Source organism: Numida meleagris, chromosome 2 (genome assembly GCF_002078875.1).
Source record: "Numida meleagris isolate 19003 breed g44 Domestic line chromosome 2, NumMel1.0, whole genome shotgun sequence".
Lineage (NCBI taxonomy): Eukaryota > Metazoa > Chordata > Aves > Galliformes > Numididae > Numida > Numida meleagris.
Window position 1 is genome coordinate 123,234,714 of NC_034410.1, and position 26,038 is coordinate 123,260,751.

General features: G+C 41.7%; 1 protein-coding gene and 1 long non-coding RNA gene across 3 annotated transcripts in view; one reads left to right on the top strand and one right to left on the bottom strand.

The window, feature by feature from the left end:
* The window catches only part of LOC110393527, a 56,504-nt gene that overhangs the window by 13,518 nt on the left and 16,948 nt on the right, over window positions 1–26,038 (bottom strand). The window contains exon 2 of the long non-coding RNA XR_002435028.1: window positions 4,214–4,306. This is a non-coding gene — a long non-coding RNA (uncharacterized LOC110393527). The remainder of the gene's footprint in view (window positions 1–4,213; window positions 4,307–26,038) is intronic.
* The window catches only part of NECAB1 (N-terminal EF-hand calcium binding protein 1), a 56,192-nt gene continuing 37,328 nt past the window's right edge, over window positions 7,175–26,038 (top strand). The window contains exons 1-3 of one of the 2 annotated variants that reach the window (XM_021386432.1): window positions 7,175–7,415; window positions 10,592–10,616; window positions 20,682–20,790. In XM_021386432.1, coding sequence (XP_021242107.1) covers window positions 7,374–7,415; window positions 10,592–10,616; window positions 20,682–20,790 — 176 coding nt within the window. In that variant the 5' untranslated portion in view covers window positions 7,175–7,373. The remainder of the gene's footprint in view (window positions 7,416–10,591; window positions 10,617–20,681; window positions 20,791–26,038) is intronic. The other variant, XM_021386431.1, reaches the window with a different exon arrangement.

Consider the following 26,038-nt stretch of genomic DNA (forward strand, 5'->3'; position numbering starts at 1 on the left):
GGGAAGGGAAGGGAAGGGAAGGGAAGGGAAGGGAAGGGAAGGGAAGGGAAGGGGGTGGAAATACTGATTGATTCCTGCAAGTCTCATGGTAACTGAAATGAAAGAAGACAACTTCTTTTCTCTTATCATTAGATCCTCTACTGACACCATCAGTAGTTCTTCAGAGGACTCTCTAGAGATCAACAAACTCACACAAAAGGATCTAATTCTTCTTTTCTTATATTAATGTAACTGAGCACAGAAACAGACCGAAGAAATATAAGCTATTTAGTTTTTAATGGAGGATAAGAGAATCTTTAAAATTTCGCAGAGAGGATAAGTATCCCATGTTGAAAACTCAGTCTTGCAATTCCCATTAATGTTAATGGAATTTTTACAATCAGTCCCCGACCATTAAAAATGCCTCTCACAGGTGAAACATATTCAATGTCACTGTTGTTTTGTTGCATCCTTTGATGATTAGGTTGTTTATTTTGGCCTTTGTAGAGAACGGATATCCTTAAGTCTTGTTTACAGTTCCCTGCTAGTAACACAGAGAGGGAGCATCATTTGAGATCATATAACATGGAATTCTGTTTTCCTCTCTTCATCTATCTGTTTATTTATAGGCACTGATGAGATCCCCCTTGAGCCTCCTCACCCCAGGTGGGCTGGCCCAGGCCAGCCACTGGTAGGTGCTCAGGGGATGGTACTGAGGCCTGTACTATTTAACATCTTCATTAATGACCCAGATGATGGGACAGGGTAATTTCTCCATCTGGGGGCTCCTAGGTACACCAGTGCTACTAAGCTACTGGTCTAGGATCTTACAGAAACACTGCTGTATGGCCAGGAATTTAACCTGGTTGTCATGGTGTTAGACTAGCACAGTGGCACTGAACCACCCTTCACGATCCTGTCTCTGTGATAAATGCAGCATTAGTGGGAAGTGTTTCTGCTGATCATTTACTGGTATTCTCAGTCTCAAATCCCACCTGTAAGTAGAATTTCTCTAGGAATAGTTTACATAGAATTTCTCCAAAGAAGCACAATATGCAGAAGCAGGCAAACACTGATTTTCCTGACTAGGAATTACCTTGAATTGTAATCCTGAGTTGCGTCTGAATAGAAACTTACCCAGGATATAAATTTCTCCAAAGCTGAACTCCATTCAGATTAAAGGCTTTGGTTCTGTTGTTTAGCTGAACTGAAACATTTTCTTCAAATAGACATCTATTAATTGCATTCACTATCGTTAAAATCAGTAACAGTGAACAGCATACACTAATTACTCCCCTCCTTTTTGTGTATTTATTTGCATTAGCCTAGAATGGAACAGGCTAACAGCTGGGTAGCAAACTGAACGCTTTAGATGTATATACATTACAGAGATTAATTTTGAAATAAGATGGCTCTGTATCTACTTTTCCAGCAAGAATTCAGTCCCTGAAGAAAATCCTCAGAAAGCAGAACAGTGTCATCTACAACTGTAATAGTACTGAACATACTAAAAAGCCCTTGCCTTTTCTTCAGGTAATCAGTACCACAAGATGTGATATGAGGCTGTGAGCATCACCTGCAGGGGCCGAAAGGAGAGGGCCCTGCCAGCAGGCATTCAGCTCTAGGTGTGGCTTCAAGGATGGAACTGCCAAGTTGGAATAAGCCAGGTGACTGTTTCTGAGAGCAGAATTTCATCGACTGCCAAAGAGGCTTAAACTGAAAAGCAAGGAAAAGAGCTGACATCCTCACATGAAGTACTCCTTCATGGGAGACGTGGATCTCTGAAGCAACAGCAGCCTGAGGAAAGTAGGAGGAAAATTCTTCATTTCAGAAAACCACTGTGATAATACAGTATTTCTAAAAAAATATTTTCAATTTTCTCAAATCTAGATACAGAAATGGACTTGAGAAACTCTTTTCAGATCTATCACTTTGCCATTAGATTCACATTATTAAAACCCCGTTGCCCTTGATGGACGATGACCTGCACCTAGCAAAATATTTGAGCACCGAAGGCAGAAGTTAGGCACCAGCACTTTCCCAAAATCCCAAACCATAATTTAGCTCACACAAAAGTCCAGAAGCAAGTCAATCCTTTGCTTGTCTCACACAACATCATGGTAATCTCAGAGTGCACCAACTGCACATCGACACAGCGATGGTTCAAAAACACACCTAGAAGAGCCCTCTCTCAGTTCCTGCTCACCCCAAGGCAGCTCACATCACACTCAGCTCTTGAAAAATAACTTGGTAACCTGCTTTTGACATTTCCAGCATAAGCAGTCATAAATAAATGAATCCAAAATTCACCCAATATCAGAGGGTAAGCACAGCGTGACTTGGTGTCATAGGTCTTAGACATTGTTCCAGATTGCTTTATTGCATAATAAACCTTTTCTGTAGGACCATTTCCATGTTAAACCTCTTCCTTACCACTACATGTGGTAACAATACAAGTCCACTTGCTTTAGCCTAAGCTTGGGGTTGCTGGACATACAAGGGTGAGTTGGGCATGCCATTCACAGGAGAGCACTCCAATCTGACACACTGACAAGAATGCAACCACTGCCATCTCCAAATGAAGTATTCCTCTTTTGCTTGTTTGAATTCAGTAAGCTGTTTGCAAATGCTTTTTTATAGATCCTTCTGCTTCAGCCTGAAAAAACTGCAGCCTCGTAAGCAGGCTTTTAATAACAGATCATATTATATTAACAGATCTGCATCACACTGAAATGAAATCCTACACTTTTAAGCTGAACTTGCTGCTCAGTTACTGTAGTTTGCAGCATTTCTTATGTGGATGTATATGTATATGTGTATATATGCTTGCTCCTAGCTCAAGTGTGAAGCAGAAAGCATGGCATTTTTTCTCAGTGGCAATATTCTCTTTTTCATTAAATACATGTTACTCATATGAGAACATTGGTGGGAGGATACACAGGCATGGAACTGTAGTTATTTACACACTTCAACAAACTTCAGGCACTTGAATAAGTTAGCCAGGCTCCTAAAATTATTCTGTAGTCTTCTCCCTCCCCTTGCCTTCTTCGGCAACCTGTCCTCCCAGGTTTCACACATAATTACAGATTAAAGCTTTGTAATACAGCTAGCCATTTGATCTCCCTTATGAAGGGGAAAGGAGCTGAGGCTTAAGGCCCGCTCAGGAGCATTGCTTATCTGAGTCTGATGAGTACTGTGAACTGGACTTCTTTGAGTTTGGATTAAATATTTAAATATTTAAATATTTAAATATTTAAATAATTAGCTTTGGACTGACAATAGCCATTTCCTTCTACCTATTTTTTTCTAAGAATGTTCCACATACAAAGAAGGAAAGATCTTTTCTTTTACTGTGCTGTTGCATTGTTATGCTTGCGGTTCTGTCATGTTTTGATCTTTCCCTTTGTTTCTTTTCTTAGATCCTTAATGTAAATATCTGACTTAGGCATCCATCCTCACAGCAGGCTTTTTCTCAGCATGAGCCATAGTCTCTGCTGGGTGCCCCATTACCGTCATTTTACTGCACTGTTTGCTTCTAAAATGCTCCTGCAGGACTGGCTGTAAACAGAGCGTGCATAGAGGACTCTCTGCGGTATATTAATTAACATCACGCATCTTATGTATTTCACACGTCTCTAAAGTGTTGTCCCAAAAACTACCACATTGTCTCACTGTATGTGAAAGTGTGTGAAAATCAAAAAAAAAAAAAGTTTTACTTCTTGCAAGAAACAACCAATATGCCATGTACAATGATGCCTATCTAGTTTACGTTAGGCACTTTGAGTGCAGTGCTGTGCATTACTGACTCAGAACCATACCAGTTTTACTATTTTTATAATAATACTTTTCCATCTTGGTATCTCCTACAGATGGAAGGGAGGAGGGAATAAAGAGAGACTAAGGTTAATAGCTGCTGCTCTGAAATCTGCCTTAGATCCCAGGCCTCTCTTTTCCTACTGACTGGTAAGAGTTCATCCAATGCACCAAACTCTTTGGAAAACAAGTATTGAGAACCTCTATGAAAACCGTGTTTTTCCCAAACAGGTATAGAAAGAGCATGCAAATAAACAAGAAGAGCAAAATAATGTTCTAGTGCAACCTGTATGAAGTGTCATCCCAACAAGGAAATCAGCATCTCCTTAATTCCTCATGTGTTGTTATGGCTTTACACTGCATTTCTTTTCCTGGTCAACTAGAAAAGAGCTCCAGTGCACACAGACAGGATTCAACTCACGTGCTGATGTACATTCTGCATCCTAGTTGTCTATGCTGGATTCCTGTTGGAGAGCATTTGGGTTTCCCTTTCACCAAACAGTGGGTATGGGACCTGAGGAAAAGGAGCAGGACATGGGTTTGTGGGTTCTGAGGTTTGCTTATAGGGCATTAGGCCATATGTTCAAACCCCTGTGGCTCTGGGCAGCCTGGTCTAGTGGTTGGCAACTCTGCACTCAGCAGAGGGGTTGAAACTCGATTATCTTTGAGGTCCTTTTCAACCCAGGCCATTCTATGATTCTATGAAAACGACATGTTCTGAGAGCTACGGAGAGAAATCATATTATGATAGTTCAACTCTTTTTGTAGGTACCATCCCACTCCTGCAGTCCAAAAAGGACCATAAAGCAGATTTATTTCCTCTGCCAGAGGCAAAGAGTACTTTTCATTACAGACCCATGGGCTTCCCTAGCGTGCAAGCTGGTCTTCGACTGTAAAGGTTCTACTCTGACATGAGAATTACTTAAGTGCTTTTCCTGACATTTAGAGGCAACACACGTGGCTAACCATCATAAACTGATTTAGTAACTGTATTAGAGAGTCAGAATGCTTACATTTCCTCAGAATAAAGGAAGCTGTTTCATTTATCCCATTGCTGAGGGCTCCTGTTGCACAGCCCACTACACAGTAAGCATCGGGCAGCTGTTGCTGCTGTTTTTCTTGCGTTTGTTTCTCTCAGATAAAAGGGCAAAATCATTAAGTACTGGCTGGTCATTTCCTTTCATTTCACATGAGTGAAGACATCGGTACAGTAGGCTGGTTCCTAAATGCAAGTTTAACGATGTGACACATGGCAAGAGAAAGAGCAGGCAGCTTTATGCTTTCTTCTCACATGCATCCCAGACAGCTCTATTTTTTTTAATAGATTATGAGCCGCACAGCTTTGTGGCTGCTGAAGTGACCAGATCATTGCATGCTGGCTTCTGCTGACCTCCCACAGGGATTTCAGAAGGTCATCGCACTGCACATAACCGCACTCCCATGTCCCCGGGAGCCACGTGGCTTTATCCCCATGGCCTTCCTCGCCATAGCCTCCCCACTGCCTTTTGTCCAGAGAGAGAGGAATCACAGAACACATTGCAGAAACCAGTGAAATTCAGAGCTTTCACCCTGCTTGTGCTGTTAAAATTGAGGTATTCAAAAGAAATGTTAAGTGGTATAAAAAGGTGCCATCAGAAAGTTATGTACCTACTCCCCTCACAAATTTATTTGCTCATCTAAACCTTAAAACTAAATGGTCTCTGACAGTATTTATTAAATAGTTCTTCCACACTTCTCTGTCATGCAAAGCTGGTTTGCAAGTAAGATTTTTTAATAATGAAAATATGACTTCCTTATATTCCTGTAAGGTTCATTTATTTCTCTAAATGTATATTTTTGCCATTAAAATTTCTCACTGCTTTTAAGAAAGATTTCTCTAGGCAGATATAATGTATTCATTTTAAGACTAACCAAAGGGGAAAGATATTAGTTCTTCAGAAAAATATGTTTCCTGTTCAAGATAGTAATTCAAGTTAAATATGCATCATTATTATTCTTGCTGTTACAACAGTTAACACAAACAAGCCCATATACAATCTAGAGAAGGGTTTCCATATCTCCATTCATCGTCCTGGCTCTTAAGACAAACTTAGGACTTCTTTCGCTGTCTGGAAAGAAACAGCAATCCATACTTCTGTCACAAGAAGCAGATTAAATGAAAGCCTCTCAGTATTATGAAAAAGCAAAAATAGCCTGAGATAATTTTCCATCTCTTTCAAGCCACCTTTAGTAAGATACAATTTTCTCACCTTGCAAAACACCCAGTTTTCTCCTTCGGACAAATCTCTCTCTGAATTTTCTGATTTTCTTTTAAAACCTGAGAACCAAGTGGAAGAAGCAGGAACATCCACACGGAACATGCCATACTGCGTCAGAGGCTTTTAATACAGGAAGGTGTTTTAAAGTAAAAACTTCACTCTGTCGTTAGTTATGACGTCATCATACCATGACCGTGGCGTGTAGTGGGTAACTGCATGTCATCTGCCAGCAAGAGCAGGAGCTAAAGGGCATCACCTGGGCCGAGAGGCTCAGTCAGACACCAGAAGTGCTCCTGTCAGGAGAGAGTGAATATATTCTAAATTTTCTAGAACCTCAGTCACTGGTGGGATTCCACAGGGCTCCGTTTCAGGGCTTTTTAATGGCTTGGATGCAGAATTTGAAGGTATAACAACTAAGTGAAAGTCACTAACTTAGGAGGAACTGTTGACTTCCTTGAGAGTAGATACGTCTTGCAAAACGATCTTGATTTATCAGAGGCTGTGCAGCCTCACCTCAAGCACTGGGTGCAGGTTTGGGTGCCACAATAGCAGAAGGACAGCAAGCTATTAGAGAGCATCCAAAGGAAGGCTACAAAGATGGTGAAGGGTGGTGGGGAGCAAAATGCATGAGGAGCAGCTGAGGTGCCTGGGTTCGTGCAGCACACAGCAGAGGAGCTGAGGGGAGGCCTCATGGCGGCTGCAGCTCCTCACAGGGAGCGGAGGGGCAGCGCTGAGCTCTGCTCTCTGTGACAGCGACAGGGCCCGAGGGGACGGCATGGAGCTGTGTCAGGAGAGGGGCGGGGGGAGTTAGGGACAGGGTATGCATCAGAGGGCGGTGGGCATGGAACAGGCTGCCCAGGGCAGCGGGCACGGCCCCGAGCTGCCAGAGTTCAGGAAGTGTTTGGACGCTGCCCTCAGACACAGAACACTATTTTCAAGCCCGTGTGCTTTTGCAGAACTCAGAAGAAGAAAGAGGTGTCCTCGGCAGGAGGGAAAACTTAGGCAAAACCTCCAAAACTGACCCAGAGAGAAATGTCAGAGTGCTGGCTTCCAATACAGGGGGAACCGCATCCCTCGAGCTTTCCTCCAGCCGCTTCTTGGGGCATTCTTTCTGTCCCTCTCTAATCATTTGCCCAACCCACCGGAGGGAGCTCACCCTCGGCACAACAGACGCACGCAGGACCCAGCCCCCGGCGGGCGGAGCTTGCGGCCCGGCCCCCCGGCAAAGCAGCCAGCCCCGGGGCCGGGGAAGCTGGGGGGCGGTGGGTTGCCCTCCGTGGTCCCGGCGCCGCTGCGGGCGGTGGCGGCGGCTGAGGCGGGCGGATGGCGGCGGAGCTGGGCGCGGGTCTGCGCATCTTCCGCGATGTGAGTAGGCGGCAGCCTTGCCGGGACCCCCCTGCAGCGTTTACAAGCATTTGGGGGATGGGGGTGTATTTGTTTGTTGCTTTTTTCCTTTTTTTTTTTTTTTTTTTTTTTGCGCATCTGTGATTTCCTCTCCGGAGTGGAAGGGAATGAAACTGAGCAAGGCTATGGGTCTTTCCCTTTCCCTCTTCTCTTTGCCCTTTCCGTTTGCTTTTTCCGTTTTCTCTTCCCTTTCTCCTTCCTCTTTTCCTCCTGTGTTGGGGAGTGAGTTTGCTGCCAGCAGCGTGCCTGCATCAAGAGAGCAGGTTGGCAATTAGGGGAGGTTCAGAGAGCCGCTGGGTGAAAAAGCCATCATTTCTCAAACTGCATCGCTTGGATTTTTACTTTACTTACATTTATTTTTTCTGGGCTTTCCACTATAGAGGGTCTCACCCTGCAGAAGTGTTGAGTTTTTCCCAAAGTGCCCTGCTAGAGCCTGATGGGTTTGGGGTGCTGAGCGGCACTGAGACCCCAGCCCTGTGCAGGGGAGCCCGGTGAGGGAGCAGCCCAGCGCGTGCCCATCCTGCTCCTCCAGGTGTGGTGCTGGACCATCAGCTCAGCCTCTCACAAGATGCAGGTGCAATACTTTTTGTTTGAGCTTGCCTGGCACAGAGCGTTCCCTTGGTCCAAGGCAAGTCCTGCATAAAAGGCAAACTCCATCCCCAAAACCTCTAACGTATCCTCTGTTATGTGATGAGACTCAGAAATCTTTATACCTGCGTATCTACGTACCTTCATACCATTCAAACTCTACCAGCAACTGTGATCTACTTCAGACCAACTCTTGTATCAGAGTTAATCCACAGTATCTGCTGGAAAGGGCATGCTGTGTATTAAAGCTTGTTTTCAGGACCCTCTATCTAGATGTTTTGTCTAATATCACCATATTAGCTGTAGGTGTCCCTGTTCATTGCAGGGGAGTTGGACTAGATGACCTTTAAGGGTCCCTTCCAACTCAAAAGATTCTATGATTCTGTGATTAACTTCCCCAGGCTTTTGCCCAAATTATTTCAAGCAAAACCAAAACCGTATCTGCTCATCTAATAATTTCTCTAGGCTTCATGAGAACTTACTTAAATCTCTTTGTTGACTTTCCGTTTCCATTCAAGTGCGTAATGAAAATACAGCAGTCCTGATTTCTAGTGCAACCTCCTCCCTGCTTTTGTTGTCAAAATACCTACCATACATCCAAACAATTTTAACGTTGCTATAGGGCGGTGGTGGTGGTGTTTTCATTAAAAGCATATTTATGCAGAATTTTTTGCCACTTTTGACCTGTATCTATGGGGCACCTCTAGTCAATTGAAGCCCCCAACCCTACACATCCGTAAGCCAAGATGGAGAAACCAGCGCTCTTGCTGATGTAGGTGCCTTGCCCAAGGTGTGAGCTGCATCCCTGCTGTAGCTGTACCGCACGTGAGGCTCTGCAGGGACATTGCTGCTTGTGGCAACGGCCGTTTTTAATCTTTTAATAATGAACCTACAAGGCGAGCAGCGGGATTTCAGCACTACTAGTGCCTTTGATATGCATCTGCTGGCAGGCACCCATTGTGCCCTTGAATCGCCTGTAATTGGGCAGAACAAAGCCCAGCTCTTTGCTTTAGATCTCACACTACTATTTTTCTCTGCTGTCTCCAAATTCCACAAATCTGTCAATTTCCAGCTGAAAAAACCTGCAAAACCGTTCAGCTCTGTGACTTTTCTTTGCCATCTCCACTTACATACAGTTGCTAGCTAGGGAGCATCACGGTTTAGTGGGCAATACTGGTGGTAGGTTGACAGCTGGACTACATGATCTTAGAAGTCTTTTCCAGCCGTAATGATTATATGATTCTATGCCGTCCTGGTTAGTGGATACACTCACTTTCATGCATGCTGACTTTTCCTCCAGGTGACAGGAAAGGAAACAAGACTCTTGGCAATCAGATGGGAGAAAGACCAACAGCAGGCCCCTGAAAATCCAGTTCAACCTGCCAGGAGTCCAAGTGGCAAAAACATTAGGAACCATGGAAGAAGATTTTATGTTATTCCAAAAAATTCTTTGAATGCTCTTTGAGTTGTTCTGCTTTTGGTCTTTTGACCAAAAGGTTTCAGTTAGCATTAGGAGAAAATTTCCAGTTTAGAGTAAAAACTTTAAAACCACAAACAGTCCAATCCTCATACAGAAAACCTATTTATCTGGAAATACAGGGAGGGAAGGTGTCACCCTGATAAGTTTACTTCATACTGCACATGCTGTAAACTGGACCCAGTGCAAAGTTCTGCTCAGAGGCCATAAATGAAATCCTGGTTATTGGTCACTGTTTTGTCATTTCTGCCTTGATGCCATCTTAGAGAATACAGCAATGAGGATGATCCAGCAGAAAGTGGCACCTGAACCCTCAGGTTTTTTGTTTAGTTGCACCACTGTTAATCCTTTTGTCACTCCTGCTATTAGCAGCTAATCGGCAAAACGACCTCACCCAGAGAACAGGGACCTATCAGAAAATGCTGATCTGAGGAGTGGGCTGTGGTTGTGGTACCTACATTGAGACCACAGCTGGGATTCCAGCCCCCCATCCTCGCTGGGGGCACCCACTGGGGTCCTTCCACAGCCTTTGCATGAGGAGGCCTTTCTTCCATCCCTGTTTTCTACCATCGGAATCTTGAGATTTGCTCCCACGCAGCTGACACCGCTGCCTGCCACCCCCAGTCTGATCCCTTTGTGCCACCCAGCTCCTCTCCTGGCTTCTTCCTCCACACACCCAGACCCTGAGTCTTTCTCCCCACCTCAGATGCTCACAGCACACCCCAGCTGCCTGCTGCCCTTGTTCTACTTCTCTAAACTGCTTCTCCCATCCCAAGTCCATGAGCACAGTAGTTTTGTGGGATCAGGTTTTGTGCCTGGACGTGATCCTCATAAGCCATATGTAGTAAATAAAGCTGGTTCCTGAGGGTTTGGTTTTATGTGACGCAGCACAGGAGGAGTTAAGACAGCAATACTGTATGAGAAGAATGGAGATACACTGAAGGCTTTTCAGTTTTATGCAGCTTTGTGGAATGAGATGCAGCACTTCAACTGTGAATGCCCACTGAATTGTGCATTGAGTGCTCTGAACCCATACCAAAAAAGTAATTCCTTTCTCTCTCTTTCCATTTAGATACTGAGAAGAGCAGACAAGAATGGTAAGACCAGTCACCTGTTTCCCTCCTCCCTTTTGAAAAAGTCCTCATCACTGATACAGGCTTTAAATCATGCATTAAACATCCTGATATGAAAACCAGCCATCTCTCATGTCATTTTATGTTTTCTGCAGGTTCAGCGCAATGTGTATTGTTGTGCAGTGATTCTCCCAATGGATTCCTTAAGAACAGATCTTTTGCTTTCACAATTTAGCATATGTGTTTGATTTGCACTTTGGGTGTACGTGGGTGTTTTCTTAGTGACATTCTGTTCCCAAGATCTATTTGGTTCTAGCTTCATCTTACTACTTTTTTAAAACACTACAGGCTATATCCAGCAATGAAATTTACATTCCCTCCATTTGTGTTTGTATGTTTGTTCCGTGTGTCAGTAGGCAGAATAAAACTTTGAATTCAGCTTGTGCATTTATAACACAAAAGGGAGTTTTTTATTATGTAATTAATTTAAATTTTTCCCTTGATGCTAAAGACTAATCTTCTTTCCACATATATTGTTCCCCTATTTAAATACAGGAAGTTGGACCATGTAGGTCTTCGCACACTGAATGTTCCCATTTTGGCTGTAGCAGGTTAAGGGCCTTGCCATAAAGGCCACAAGGTTCATTGTGGGAGTTTTGGCTGGTGTACATATTCATCGTCTTGGACCTGTCTTTAACTCTTTTTCTCATCTCTGAATTACTGTCCAATTTTGGTCAAATTACGTTGTCATTTTGTGCCACTTTCCTGTTAGAGAAATGATGCTGCCACAGCGTGAGATTGAGTACTTCAGAGGCTATGAACTCAGGCTACAATCACCATAATAGTACTTATGCTATCAGACGTTATTAGATAACCAGAGCTAGATCTTACAGGACAGGAAGAAAATACAGGCTCCTAATTATTTATCACTGTAGTGCCAAAGTATAAGAAGAAGGGAAATGCAAAAGTGCAAACATCTTGCAAAAGTGCAGGCTGCACTTTGGTGTTGTCCTGAAGCGCTGAACAGTGCCAAACCCACAGCTCAGACACGCTTACCCCTGGCAGGTAACTTCCAGTCCATCCTCAGGAAACAGATATTGTGCAGTTTTGATAAAGTTCACTCCGGTAAGTGAAGTCACAATGACCATCATTGAGAAAACTGGAGAGGGGAGCTTTCAAGGAAGACCTACTGGGCACTAAAGAGGCTACTGTACAGCTTGATGGTATAGCTGGGCACATTGGGTAGCCATTAGCTGTTGCTGGGAGGACACTCCCACCCCCAGCCCGGTAGTGTGTTTCTGCCCCCGCTTGTGTGCAGCAACTGGTGTGTCCCACTAAACCACACTAGACTCATTCAGAGAGCTCAGGGGCACAAAACCCACCAGTATGAGGGTTTTTTGTAGTGATTTTTTTGTTATCTCCGTCAGCTCACCAATGGCCATCAAGTGCAGTGATGGTGCAAACCAAATCCCAATGTGTAGGCTGCTGAAAGGGGTGAAGGAGGACCTTCACCTTCAGCAGTGCCTTGCCAGCTTAGCTTCACGCCAACTGCAGCATCCCCGGCAGAGCTGCTTCTGGCTTTTGGGAAGGTGTTGTGTGTTTGCCCTGAAGTCTGGTACGAGACTGAGTGCATGGTGCAGAGCAGCAGTCGGCATCCCTCCAAAGACCTGAATGTGACTGAGCATTATCCAGATGATTACTCACTGACAGATTTTCTGTTTCCTCTCCTGGTCAGGCCTGTAGCATTCATCTATGGCCAGCTCCTGCTGAATGCCACTGTGGCCATAAAGAGCCCCTGGGGCTTAATGTCTGTGTCGTGGCTTCTGAACTCCTTCTCTGTCCCAGTCCTGTTGGATCCACAGCACTTTGGTGGTGAGGAGGACTTCCAGTCCTCATTCAGGTTACTCCCCAGTTTATTATATTTTCCTATTAGAACAGGGGAAACTTCACACAATCGGTAACAAACTTGCTTGTTCCAGGAGCCACATCAGCCCTAGAGAGTTTGGTCACCGGAGTTCACAGCTATACACGGATGCTTTACAGCATAGTATTGGAGGAATTGTGAATGAGATCAACCACTCCAGTTCTGTTAATTCGAGTCTGTAAACTTGAAGTGGTTTCATATGTGCTTAATTGTGTTTGCTCAACCATCAGTAGCCTGTGGGACTTCCACTTTGCTAATCTAGCACTGCATAGGTTAGTGCCAAATTATTAGGGAGCAGACTTGTTTTAAGGCTGTGATGTTAAGTAGCTGCTCCGAAAGGCTACTGGAAATTTGAAGACATACCTAATATGTTTACACTGTTGTCAACACAGATTATTAGCTTTCGTTAATGAATAGGATATTTACACTTCCAGCGTCACCTTTCTGTGCTACAGGAAACTAAGTGTTGGCTTACAGTAACAAATACCAAGTTGCTGTCCATGACACAATCTGTTAAGTTCTCCCATACACTTTTAAGAGGAGTCTCTCAGAGCTGCCATATTAATTCTGTGGGATTACAATACCCCCAAAGCAACTAATTATAAAAGCCCTACTTGTTGCTTGTTTGACAGCAAGAAAACAATGCAGTCAAAAAGTTTGATCAAACTGAAAAATAGATTATTAAAAGAGAGGGTGGTCTTACTCTGAACTTAGGGACCGTGTGACTCAAGGCTTGCCTTAAGCAAAGGAAGGACTGTTTCAAATAAGAGCTACACAGCTGAGAAATCCTGCTGAAGTGCTGTTACTCAGAAACATCACAGTCATTTACGACAGCTGGGTTTAAATGAGAAACTACTTTATCAAACAGTCATTCCCCTCATTTAAAAGAAAGCATACAATTTTTATTTATTTTGTGTTGATGGCTTCTTTCTCTGCCATCATTCTGTTGCCATTCCAGTTCTGGAAATATCCACCACTGCAACAGGACAATCAGCTTCATAAACTCTATCTGTAGTTTGTATTTCATGACTGAGCAGCTCTACTCTGTATGGATCAGATCAGCGCTTCTCCAGCAACTGAAAAGGTCGTGTGATTTTCTGGGAGGGGGAACTTGGCATGGAAAAGGAATATCACATTTGTAAGAAATGTATGATTCATAATATTGACAAAAGCAACAGAAAATCCTGAGGAATAAAAGCAATTTCATAAAGGTGAGATGTTGCACACTGACCTATTTGGAAAGGAGAGGTTTCAGTTTTGCATGCCCAAAGGAAGTTTTGGTCTGGTTTCCTTTACAAAACTCCCTGTGTTCAAAGTATTTGACACAGAACTAAGTTGGAAAAGTCCCAAGTGAAAGTTCTTCATTTGTTTCATTCCTTTTGCTATTTAAAACAAAACCAAACTCAGGAAATTCCTCACAAAAAGTAAAATCTTGTCCCCACCTATCAGGGGAGAAATAAGATATGCAAACTGAAGGTAATCTACTGAAGGTACAGCTTCTCATCTTGCAAGCATAGTAGTACTCTTCCAGTTGATGGAAGGGCTTCCGCACTGAGGGAAGCTGCTTCAATGCTGAGCAGAGTGACTGAGTGCTACAAGGGAACTGGTGATCGGTGCCTTTGCCCAAGTTGTGGAGGGGTCATTTCTCTTCCCGTCCTCTTGTGGGAGAGGAGAACTGCTCTTCCTTTTCGGCAGAGTCTTTCTATTTTATCATCTCCAGCTTTTTCTTGAATAGAGCCTGGCTGCTTCAGATCTGTTCCCTATGGAGGTGGAAACAAATGGCCACCAGCTGAGCAGCATGCTTGCCTGGCTACTGAGTTTCACAAGTTAAGAACTGGTCCTTGATTATGGTCTTGCTCTCCCAAACCCTGGGATCAAACCCAAGCAGGAGTTAAGTAAAATGGGCAGCTCTAATACAGCTGGTTTGAAAAGATGGTTTGTATGCAGATACTGTCATTGATTTGAAGCAGTCACTGTTATGAAAAAACACTGAGTACAAGCTGTATCTCAAACATCCCTAAAGCTCCTAAGAGGGAGATATTTGAAAACACTGATGGTAATAATTTCTATAGAAGCAGAGACTTTCTGAAAAAAAAAAAAAGAAAGAAAAAAAACAACAACAACTGTGTGGAGCACAGCAAACATCACGAGCATTATGCTGCAGGCACTCAGGAATAACTGCAGCCAAATGAGGGAAAATGAAAAAAATGATGAGACACATCAGGACTAAATCTCCAGAGGAGGCTGCACCTGAATATCAAAAACCCAGCACAGACCACCAAGAAAATGTTATAATGCCAAATCCAATACATTTATGTTTGGTTTCATTTTTCCCTCTGACATTTCAAACAAGCACTCCCTCAAAGTTTTTTCCTCCCCCCTAAAAATATATTTTTTACCATTTTGAAATAGAACCTGTAAAGTAAAAATGCAGCCAGATTAGACTAAACTCATTCTGTCATATTTCTACATTCAGCACCTACTAATGTCCATGGTACAGAGCAGGGACATAACATTATTTTTAAATGTAGAATTCAAATGTATAAAATAGCACCATAAAGTCAACAGCACCTTCTCTTCTGTGAGCTGTATCGCTTTACAGAAAATACATCCTAAACTGGAGTCAGAGCACAGACATTCTCTGAACATCTGCACTGCAGATTTGAGCTCCCAAACTGTTCTATCAGTACTGATAAAATGGATTTGTAAGACTAAGCCCTCATAGCACAGAATCGTGGGATCTCGCTACACTGCTGCTTATTTTCCAACCATCCGGATCCACTGCAGACACCACACCAGCTCCTGTTTCAGAGTCCAGGTCCTGGCAGGGGTAGGATTCCCCATCCCACCTCCCTGAATCCCTCAGATGCTGTGGGGCTGCGCCCTGCATTCCAGTGTCCATGAGCAGGTCCAACCCCACTGCCAGGAGTTGGGCTGCCCCCACCAGACCAGGCTGCCCAGGGCCCCAAACAACCTGGCCTTGAACACATCAGGGATGAGGCATCCACAGCTTCTCTGGGCAGCCTGTGCCAACACCTCACCACTCTCTCAGTGAAAAATTTCCCCCTGACATCTAATCTAAATCTCCCCTCCTTTAGTTTAAAGCCATTCGCCTTTGTCTTATCGCTATCTACCTGTGTAAAAAGTCAAACCCCAGTGAAGAAAGAGTGGGTTTGGCATAACCAGTAGATAAAAGGTAATCTTAAACAGATATTAAACATTACTTCATATTTATACTTTTCCACATTTTCACATATTTATACTTTTTCACATTTCATATTCCATCATGACATTCCATAAATTCTGTCTGAGTGGATTTTAAGATTCCAAACTTTACTATTTCTATTTTAAAAAGTGCCTACTTTTAGATTCCATCCCTCCTCCTATTTATCCTAGTCTGCTGGAACCACTTAGTTACATATGCTAAACTTTTCCCGCACAAGATCCTATTGATTAAATCTACCTACTATGGCTCAAAATCATTATTTCTGGTTATAACAACACTTGATACAGATCAGAGTCAATGAAAGCACAGAATCTTTAAAGCTTCAGATTTAGTGTTTTTTCTTATGCATTATCTTATGTCTGGAACCTAGTGGATATTGCTAGCATACTCTTTGGCATACTGAAACTTGCTATTTTGCCAGCATTTCCTTGGTCTCATTCCAGCCTATGTGCCATATGGGAACAAATTAAGTTTTTTCAAGTCTTTGCATCTGGTTCTGTGCTTCCCCCCTTTCCTGTTTGCTCTGTGTATATGGCTGAGAAATGCCAATATCTTTTAGTGCTCAACGACTCTGATTCTAGTCTCTCATCTGCCCAGTAGGTCTGGACTTGCGGTCTGGTTGGGCTGGCATAGTGCTATTGTCTGTGCTTTTAAATTCCCATCTCAGCAGGTTGAGTCCTGGGATCAGCTTTAGTGCTCTGGGGTTTTCTTTCCCTCAGCTCTTTTGATTGCAGTAAGCTATATGAGCTCTATCTGATATAGCTCCTGCTATGGTAACACTGTCTGGAAGCTCCTCTGTGAAGCCTGCAGGTTACTTTTGCTACTGGAGGCCTATGCTATATAAACAAACACAGTATCTGCTGTGGAGGGCAAAAAATAGGTGATAGTGGGAGCTGTTTGATTGCCTTCAGGTCTTTGTTGTCATCTCTACAAGGTACGCTGCTCCCCTGATCAGCATAACCTTCTCTGTTGGCTGCAAACTCACCATTCACCATCATCTTTGGGAATGGAGACTCCAAATAAATTGGAAGTACCCTTGTTCATTTTTTTAATTATTATTTTATTTGCTCACTGAGGTTATCTTTCAGCTCAGAAAGAGAGTAAGTATGTAGCTTTCCTTTGTCAGACAACACTGTTGTCCTTTGAAGTCATAGACAATTCACAGTTTCTCCTGGCTGCCCAGGGAGGTGGTTGAGTTACCGTTCCTGGAGGTGTTTGAGAAACATTTAGATGCTGTACTAAAGGACACGGTTTAGTGGGGAAATATTGGTGGTAGGTGGACAGTTGGACTGGATGATCTTGGAGGTCTTCTCCAGCCTTGATGATTCTATGATTCTATTGGCGGGAATGTTCAACCTCTACTGCCATACCACCAACACCCGCCTCTGATGTCAGGGGTCAACATCATAAAATAGAAGGCATTACTTTTAGAGCTATATAGAGAGATACATTTTATTGTTTATATTGCCAGGCAGGAACCTTTGGGCTCCAAGGAGGTTGGGGAACTATGCTTGTTTTTGAAGAAATTGTGCTTTTCAAAACATTTTCAAAAAAATGTAACAGCAAGCAAGGCTTGCAAAACAGCTCCTGTGAGATAATGCTGCTGAGGGAAACACTGCTGAAGGCTGAGGGATTTGTCTGGTTTGTCCAAGGGATGTGTGCCTTCGGAAAAGTTTGTCTTCTGTGAATCATCCATCCCCTGTCACTTTGCCAGTGGCAAAGATTGAAGTATCTGTAACAGACGGTTCAGCTCCACTGCTTTGGAGCTCCTAAACCAGACAGTATTTATCTGGGAGCTCTGCAGGCAGTGAAGCATGCCCCCGGGGAGGGAGGACTGAGGATTATGTGATGCAACCTTTAAAATAAAACTCATGCTGGAAGCTAGTAAGGCACTTGGCTAGGCAGAAGTCTTCAATTAAACAGTAAAAGGAACACTTGCTAGGGATTGGGCCTGAACTTCATCTGAGTACTCAAAAGGAGCAGGTGTACCCTGGGCCCCCAGTTACACTAGCAAACAGTTACACTCATACCAAATTAGAGAAATGCCTCAAATAATCAAGTTGGTTGGTTTTTTTTTTTGTTTCAGTAAATGTAGCTGCATGAATTCTGTAAGTAACCAAATAGGTTCAAAGCTCCTTAGCTTTTGCCAGCAACAATCTTAGTGATGTATCAGAGACTAGTTTTTCAAACTGTTACTGAGAATAAATAGCAGTGAAGCAAAAGGCAATCTTTGCTCTTCAATAATGAAATATAAAGCAAATAGCTGATGTGCCCAATCTGGAAGTTGGCAGTTTATTGATTTTGTGGATTGATGTAAAGCCAATGATCCTCGAGGACAAAGACAAATAGGCAGATGTTTCAGGTTTTGTGTCACAGCCAGGCTCCTCTGTGAGCAAACACATACGCTTAACACAGGAAAGTTGCCAAAAATCACTGTTTTCTTGTGTGTGTGTATAACTCATGCAAATCCCCTTGCCCAGCAGAGGTTAAAGTTGCAGAGGCAATTTGATTAAATGATCGATTTTGTCTGTATAAGCCAAAGAAAGCATAGCTGTGAAAAGCAGCTTGTTAGTATTTGTACTCTGCAACTAGTGCCAAATGGCAGATGTATTTAGATTCTCGATTAGGTGATCATGGCAGTTCTGTCAAAGGAAGTTGCCTCTCTTCAACACACTTGTGGCATCTTGATTTAGATCTCTTATAGATCTTGCCATCTTATTTTAATCATAATGATGATTATTGCCAGCTACAATTTGTCTTTTCATGTGGAACATTTCAAAATGTTTTTGTTGAAACAGACATTCAGTTTGCTCAATTTTGAATCCTCCAGAAAATAATGTATTTGTAGCCATCTATACAAATCAAAGAGATTTTGAAATAAGAACAAGTAAGAGTGAAGAAACTCCCCCACTCTGCTCTTCAAGTGAGCATGCTACTGTACAGCTTGTAGTTACAGGATTCAGATACTGCCTTCGTAATGGATGCTTCACTGCTGTAAAATTAGGCTGCAATACTGTAAACTTTTTGGATGTTAAGGCCATCTTAGCCTTTTGCTCAACAGTTGTTCTGTGGCCCATGGGTGATACATTATGTTGGACTCTAGTCAACTTCAGAAGCCAGAATTTTCATTATTTTTTCCTTCATTTTTTTCCCTCTCCTCAGCCTTGAATCATATTCTCAAGAAAAAAATAATTGTGCTGTGTGCTTAGAGGCCAGGTTAACAGAATCCCATGATCCCTTCATCCCAGAGTCTTACTTACCAGAACAAATGATAGCCTGAGTCTGCTGCTTCAGTCACTGCAGCCATGGCCAGCCTATTGGTGGGACAAGCTATCCAAACTATGACACATTTTATCAATTTCTTATTATATTAATTAAAAAATAGGAAAATCTATGTTTATTAAAACGTATCTGCAACTTAGCAACATCAGTAGGATTTTTTAGACATGTAAGGAAGGTGAAGTAGAAATACAATCCCTACTTCAGTGAAATAGTGTAGTATTCCTTAGAATACCCTTTAGAAATTAGTCAGGGTTGTGCACAGTTTTATCTGACAAAAGGAGGGTAGAGCCTCGATCTAAAGTGCTAACATTCTGAAAACACCAACTAACTAACTGCTTCTTAGTACCTCTCAGCTCAGTGATTTTGTCTCATGTAGTCAAAAGCTTGCTATTATTAAAGCTAAATCAAGAAGATGATCTGCTAAACAATATAGTGGAGGTTGTAATAAAGACACTTTCCTCTTGAATCAGTGTACATGCGATTACTGTTCTAAATTTTATCATATGACACTTCCCCTTCCTCTGAGTTTCATTAGTCCTGAAGACACCTCCTAACTACATGGACATGTATCGATGATCAGGATTGATGATGATCATGTTGGTGGTGATGAAGATCCACGTGGTTATGATTGTTTTTGTTCCAAACAAATGGTAACAGTAGGTACTTAGACAATATAAAGTTAAATTTTTCATATTTAGGCTTCACTATATATTACATGACCAATTTGAATTCTGCCTTAAAATTCATCTGAGGATCTTGACTGATCTCTGATATATGTCCAAAATAGTTTTCTCATTGCATAATTTTGGTGTAATCTCCAGACTAGCCACATGCTGTCAAATACAATTTCTTATTTTCTATACTGACTGAGAAGATGAATTGAAATTCTTTCCATTGGAAGAGGACACGAAACTGGCTTCTTACTCCATAAAAGTCAAACATTTCTTGCTTGTGTTGTTAGTTCTATACCAAGCTTGGAGCTTCCTTTTGAGAACTATGTATTTTTTGAAGAAAAAGAAAAAATGCTGTAAAACAGTGCAATGTATTCATTAGATTAACATTGCTAGCCAGACAGGAGACCCCTACTGCTATTGAATTGTGCACTTGAATTTCATTCTCCCTTTTAAGGAGCAGGGAGTAGAAATAAAGGAAAATACATCGATAATTGTAGATAGCTGGAGAAATTTTCGTTGAACCTATATGTTCCTTCAAGAAATTATGGATTTTGTAGTTTCCTGAGGTTTCTCTGCACCCAGAGGCCATTGATATTTCATGCAGAGGTGAAGACATGGACCAAGCAGGAGGAAACGTGAGACAGGATGGGGAGAAGACACAGTGAATGGGCTCTAGGCAAAGACAAGAAGATTGTCTTGATGTGTTTGTCAGTAGAGACTTACAAATCCAAACGATCTTTTTTGAAAGATGAGGAGGAGGATTAACAGAGCTGTCAGTCAAACTGAGAATTCTTGTACAACAGCTGATGCATTTAACATCATATTATTTACATGTCTTGATCAAATATATTAAGTTTCTACATTTACCTTGAAGAGCTAGTTGTTTTTTTTAATAGCTTCCTCCTTTGTTGCATGGAGTAAATGAGCAAAACCATAAAGGAAACTATGACACTTTCCATTTCTTTTTTTTTTTTTTTTTTCAGATGATGGAAAACTGTCCTTTGATGAATTCAAAGCTTACTTTGCTGATGGAGTTCTGAGTGGAGAAGAACTGCATGAACTTTTTCACGCTATTGATACACACAATACAGAGTAAGTGTCCCCTTCAAAAATGCTACTCCCTGTGCCTGAGAATGGAAAAAGCCATCAGGGTGATTTTAGAAAAGGCTTCTTGTTTGTAAAGCTTTTTTATTATTACGTGCAAAATATTTTTATTTGTAAAAGTTGTATTAATTGCAATTTTTAAAGCTTTTCTTCTGTACTGGAGAATACCTGGATAGGAAGATTAGGTAGAAAAATGAGAATAACATTATGATTTTCCTCCTGGGAAATATATGAGGCTTTGTCAAAAGCCATTGTTATTAGCTGAGAGCAGGTAATGCACAGCAGCCCTCAGAGAGGGATAATTCTCACTGTCTGAGAAAAGCTTGGCAAAAAGCATGCTACAAAAGTCACAAAGAGTACGTGCTGTGAAGAATCAGATTTTTGTCTATCTCAGGGGACTGAACAGGTAGAAGACTCAGAAAACTCACTAAATCAATTTTTCCAACCAGAAGAAAGGGTTGTTTTTTTTTTTTACTTATCATTTGTTATAGAGTAGAACCTAGCTACAGATAATAAGAAAACATGCTTAAATTTAAAACAGCAATAAGAAGCTTTTTGAATGTTTTTTCCCAAAGTCTTTAACTGATAAAAGGCTTAAAACCTGACTTTTGAGCTGGAAAGCACTCTACACTACATGATCTTTCTCAATAATGGAGGTAAATACACCTTAAAGGCTTTCCTTAGCACCTTTTTGCTTTTCAAAACCTTGTCATCACAAGACAGAGCATGCCAAATTTCAGGAGGAAAACCATGTCCCTCAACACAACATCTAAATGTTTCTCGAAGACCTCCAGGGACAGTAGCTCAACCACCTCCCTGTGCAGCCAGGAGACATTGTGAAGATTTGCTGTAGGAAAGAGAAACATGTTGGGCAGTATAATATAAATTCCTCGTTAGGACTTTCCAGCAAAAATCACATGAAGCAGATATAATGAGGACAAAACTTTACTCACTGGCATTTGCAGAAAAGGGCAGCTTATATAAAATGTCTTAAATTAACCAGTTGGCTAAGAAAAGCAGCAAAATGCTCACTGAACCTTGGGAAGTTTTGTAATGTACGCATTAGGAGAAACATGCACATATTAGACAATCCTAGAACCACCCATTATGCTTTCATTTTCAAACTACCCAAGGGAATGAAGAGAAAATCGTTGTTTGTGCCTGAAATCACCAAGTAGATTATGACTGTTTTTAGTAGGGGAGGATGAGAAATTCTACTTACATATGACTCTCATAGAGAAGATTTCCAGAGGTTATTTTGTCTCTCTTATCCAGTTAAAATACAGACTCTCTGAAACGCTGGGCAAATCACGTATCTTCTCTGTACATTACTTCCCTATTAACAAAATATCCCAGGAATGATATGTAAGGATTGAGGTCATGCAGCATTCTAACACTATAGTGATTTACACTGCATGTAAATGCCTAGGACAGGTAGCTAAGGAAGTATGTCCTGATCCTCCAGAGCATCTCTGGAATACATCAGAATTTCCTTTTGTCAAAAGAACAAACAGATTTCGGGTTGTTTCTGCCTGCATTAAATCTTTTAACTCTACCAGCACTCAAAACCTCACTTTCTTTGTGTGTTAGTTTTTGTGCTTCATGGCGTGTAGATAAAGAAGGAAAGGTGGCCTTGGGCTGATTTCCATGGACCACAAGCTCAGGAAACATGAATTTCCTTTGCAGCTCAGCTACAGCAATCTTCAAAAAAAAAATTCAAAGTATAAGAGACTTGCACTTGTTTAACACCTTGAAGGGAGCTAAATTAACCAGCTATTATAAAATTCCATTACTTTGGTCCTAATGTCAGTCTTGTAGAAGAAGAGAATTAGAAAAGTATTATTTTTTTTAAAGCAAGCCAAGCTAACGTAATGTACCTATTACAAAGCAGATAGACTATGGAAGAGCACTAAAATGAGCAATGTGATATTAGGATGGTTGAACTAGATGATCTTAGTGGTCTTTTCCAAGCTTAATTTTTAAATATTTCTGGTGTTATTTCTGGTGTTGCTCTTTTGTTTCTTGGCCCTTCTGAATCACTAAATCACAGTGCATACCAAACCTGAAGATATTTCTCCTGTAGTTGCATATAATCGGTAAAATAAGCTGTATTTTTTTTGCAGGTGTGGTATTTTAAGCAGTTTAATAAGCAAGGAATCATAGAATTGTTTGAGTTAGAAGGGATCCTTAAAGGTTGCCTAGTCCAATTCCCCTGCAATGAACAGGGAAAACAGCTTTTGTCACAAAATTCAGTCACAAACGTGTCTACCCATCCTGAGACAAAAGAAAAGAATGCAGGAAGTTATACAATCATTTTGCATAGATCTTACAGAAGCACAAACTGTACCATTAGCATGACTTCCAGACAGTCTGCATCAATCTTTATTTTATTTCCCAAAGGTATTGTTCGCCTACACCTCACCTACTTTTCTGTAGACAACCCAAAGGGGTTCCCATGTGTGAATACCCAAAGGAATTCCCATGTGTTAGTTGTAGATGTTGCAGCTGCAGAACTTGAGTAAGAGAATGGTGAATGGTATCAGTTTTTCAAAAACGAAATTTTAGCATATGTATTTTTAAACTCAATCCTTTAAAAGATGATAATGGCAAAATATATTTTTACAATACCACGTTCCTCTCTATGTTCTTTGCCAACATTTGCAGACATCTGTGGTGCTACTGGAGCACTTGCTAAGGCATATTTATCATGATTTCTAAATGATCGTCCATGGGATTAGTTCTATCTGAAAACTAAAAAGAAGAGAAATAGTTATAAAGTAAGTCATAATTTCCTTATCTGTACCACCTCCCCACAAAAGTGCCACAGACTTCAAGCAAAATAGAGAGTGTTTTGGTATTTTAACAGTTCCACTAGGCTATGTTTTTCCATTCAGTGACCTGTTGTGAAGCTTTCATAATATCCCAACTAGGAGAGTAAGCAAGCAGAAAACAATTAGCCTTATCAACACTGCACTGATCTGTGGCAAGGACCACTGCTATCAGATTGTTATCACAATTTTCAGAAAAGGACTTGCGTATTTTTCACCTTAGCATAGTTCCAAGTTACAAAATTAATAAAATTTTCTATGAAGCATAGATGAAATACTGTAAAACACAGTAAGGATAACTGATTTGTTTCCGTCAGTTGTTAAATTTAACATTTCTCACCCAAATCTCTGCATAAATTATCAGATTTGATAGTTCTGTAGTTAAATGACATGACATATGGGCTCTAATATTGCTTGCCATAAGGCAAAACAGAAATGCCACAATTCCTTGAAATAGTTAATGTCTCTGTGAGTCGGTTTTAGCATTCACTGCAAAAGTAAATCTTGCTTTTGCTCTTACCCTTCTTCCTTCCCACCCCCCTCCCCCAATAACTTTAACAGAAAATGTTTTTGCATAATGGCAACCTCAGGGAAAAGGTGTCAGAAGATAATGAGAATATTTGGCAAAGTTACAAACTAAGAGATATGCAGCAGATCTCGAGGGGATTCAGTCTGCAGCGCTGCCAGAGAGATGGTGCAATAAATGCTTCACTGATTACTGACTCATACGAGTCAGTGGGGAATCAAACTTGTTTTTCTCATTTTTCTTATTGGGAAAATGAAGTCCTCAGCCAGGTCCTTAATTACAAGGTGGGAGGGATGCAAGGAGTGTCAAGGCAGACCTGGGGCACATGCAACCTCCTGAAGGCAGATATCCCATTGAGTCTTCGTGTGTGGCACAAGTTAGAGAAGATAAAGCACGCACAAACCAGAGACAAGTTTGGTGTGGGCCTAAGAACCCTGGGGCACCTACAGCTCCAAGCAGATGCTGGGCATCTGGGAGAGTCCATCATACTGGGTATGCACTGAATAAAGACACATGTACAGTTGTATGTGCATAGATCACCAGTGTCTCCCTAAGTTAGTGAAGCCACTGGCACCTATGAAGTAGCTCCAGTGACACAGGCTTCAGTGTTGTTGCCCAGGCATTTAAGATGCTCCCACCTAAGTCACAAGTCCAGAGTGGACAGGATTGCACAGGAGAAGCAGCTGGACATAAATGAGGGGGGAAAGATGCTAGAGCACCTCAAACAACTCTAGATGCCTGTGTTATGTCCTATTAATTAAGCTCCTTCTGGCTGGTCCACTGAAAGTCCACAGCTGCACTGTATTCACTGGATCTCCTTTTGTGGCAGGATAGGTTGGACACCCAGTGCACATGTGGATGTCTGCATTCAGGGCTCTGAGCCCCACAGCCCACCCATCTTCATGCCCAGATCTTCATGAGCAGTGCCCTAGTTCCTCCCTTGGGTCAAAACAGAAGGGCTGAGATTGTCTGCTCTAATAGCAGACTCCAAAAGGATGCTGACTCAATGCCTGAGAGCAAGATGTCAGCACTATCCTTGCAGCCATGGGAACCCATCCATCTGCATTGCACCATGTGCAGTGTAACTACAATGAAATACATGTTGTATGGGACCACAGTGCTTCTTTCATGACTCTGGTTGTAAAGACAATTCATCGGTAATTCGACAGCAGTCTGTAACAATACTTATCTGTCCCTTGGATATTGTGTTTTGTTTCAGTCTCTCACTTCTTATTGCTGACCAGTACAAGTACACAAAAAAAAAATAATGAACTAGGAAGTACAATCAGGAAACAAAAAAGATTTCTTAAAAAACAGCATGAGGTATAGACAGGCTCTGTAATAACATGAACTGCAAGAGAGCTAAAAGTATTTTTTTCCTAAAATGAATTATTCAGTGCAAAAAAAAAAAAACCCACAAAAAAAATGCACGAAAATATACGTTAGCTTTTGCCCAATTTTTTAAGCTATGTTTTTTTGACTGAACAGCAACTTCAGGTACGTGGTGCAGCCCTGATATGAGGGAGGTGTGTGTGCTTGCTATTTAAGAGATGTAATTGCAGGTATTGACTTCAATTTTCAGACTTTTCAAGATGGTAGCTGCAGAAATCAGTTTGGAAATAAAGTGAGAAGCAAAAGGGAAGATACTGTTCAGAATGAGTTGATTATACAGTTCATCATTTCATGACTGAACAAAAGAAGCATAATGAGAATGATTGACAGAGTTCTGATGTTAACACAGATCCTCCGGTCATACAGATAGGCTGCAAGTAGAGTTGCTTGGAAATTTTCCATGTGAATGGTTATTTTTAATGTAAAATTCAGTTTTCTGCAGAAAATAAGAGACTCAGTCACACAGGAACCATCAAAATGTAACAAGCAG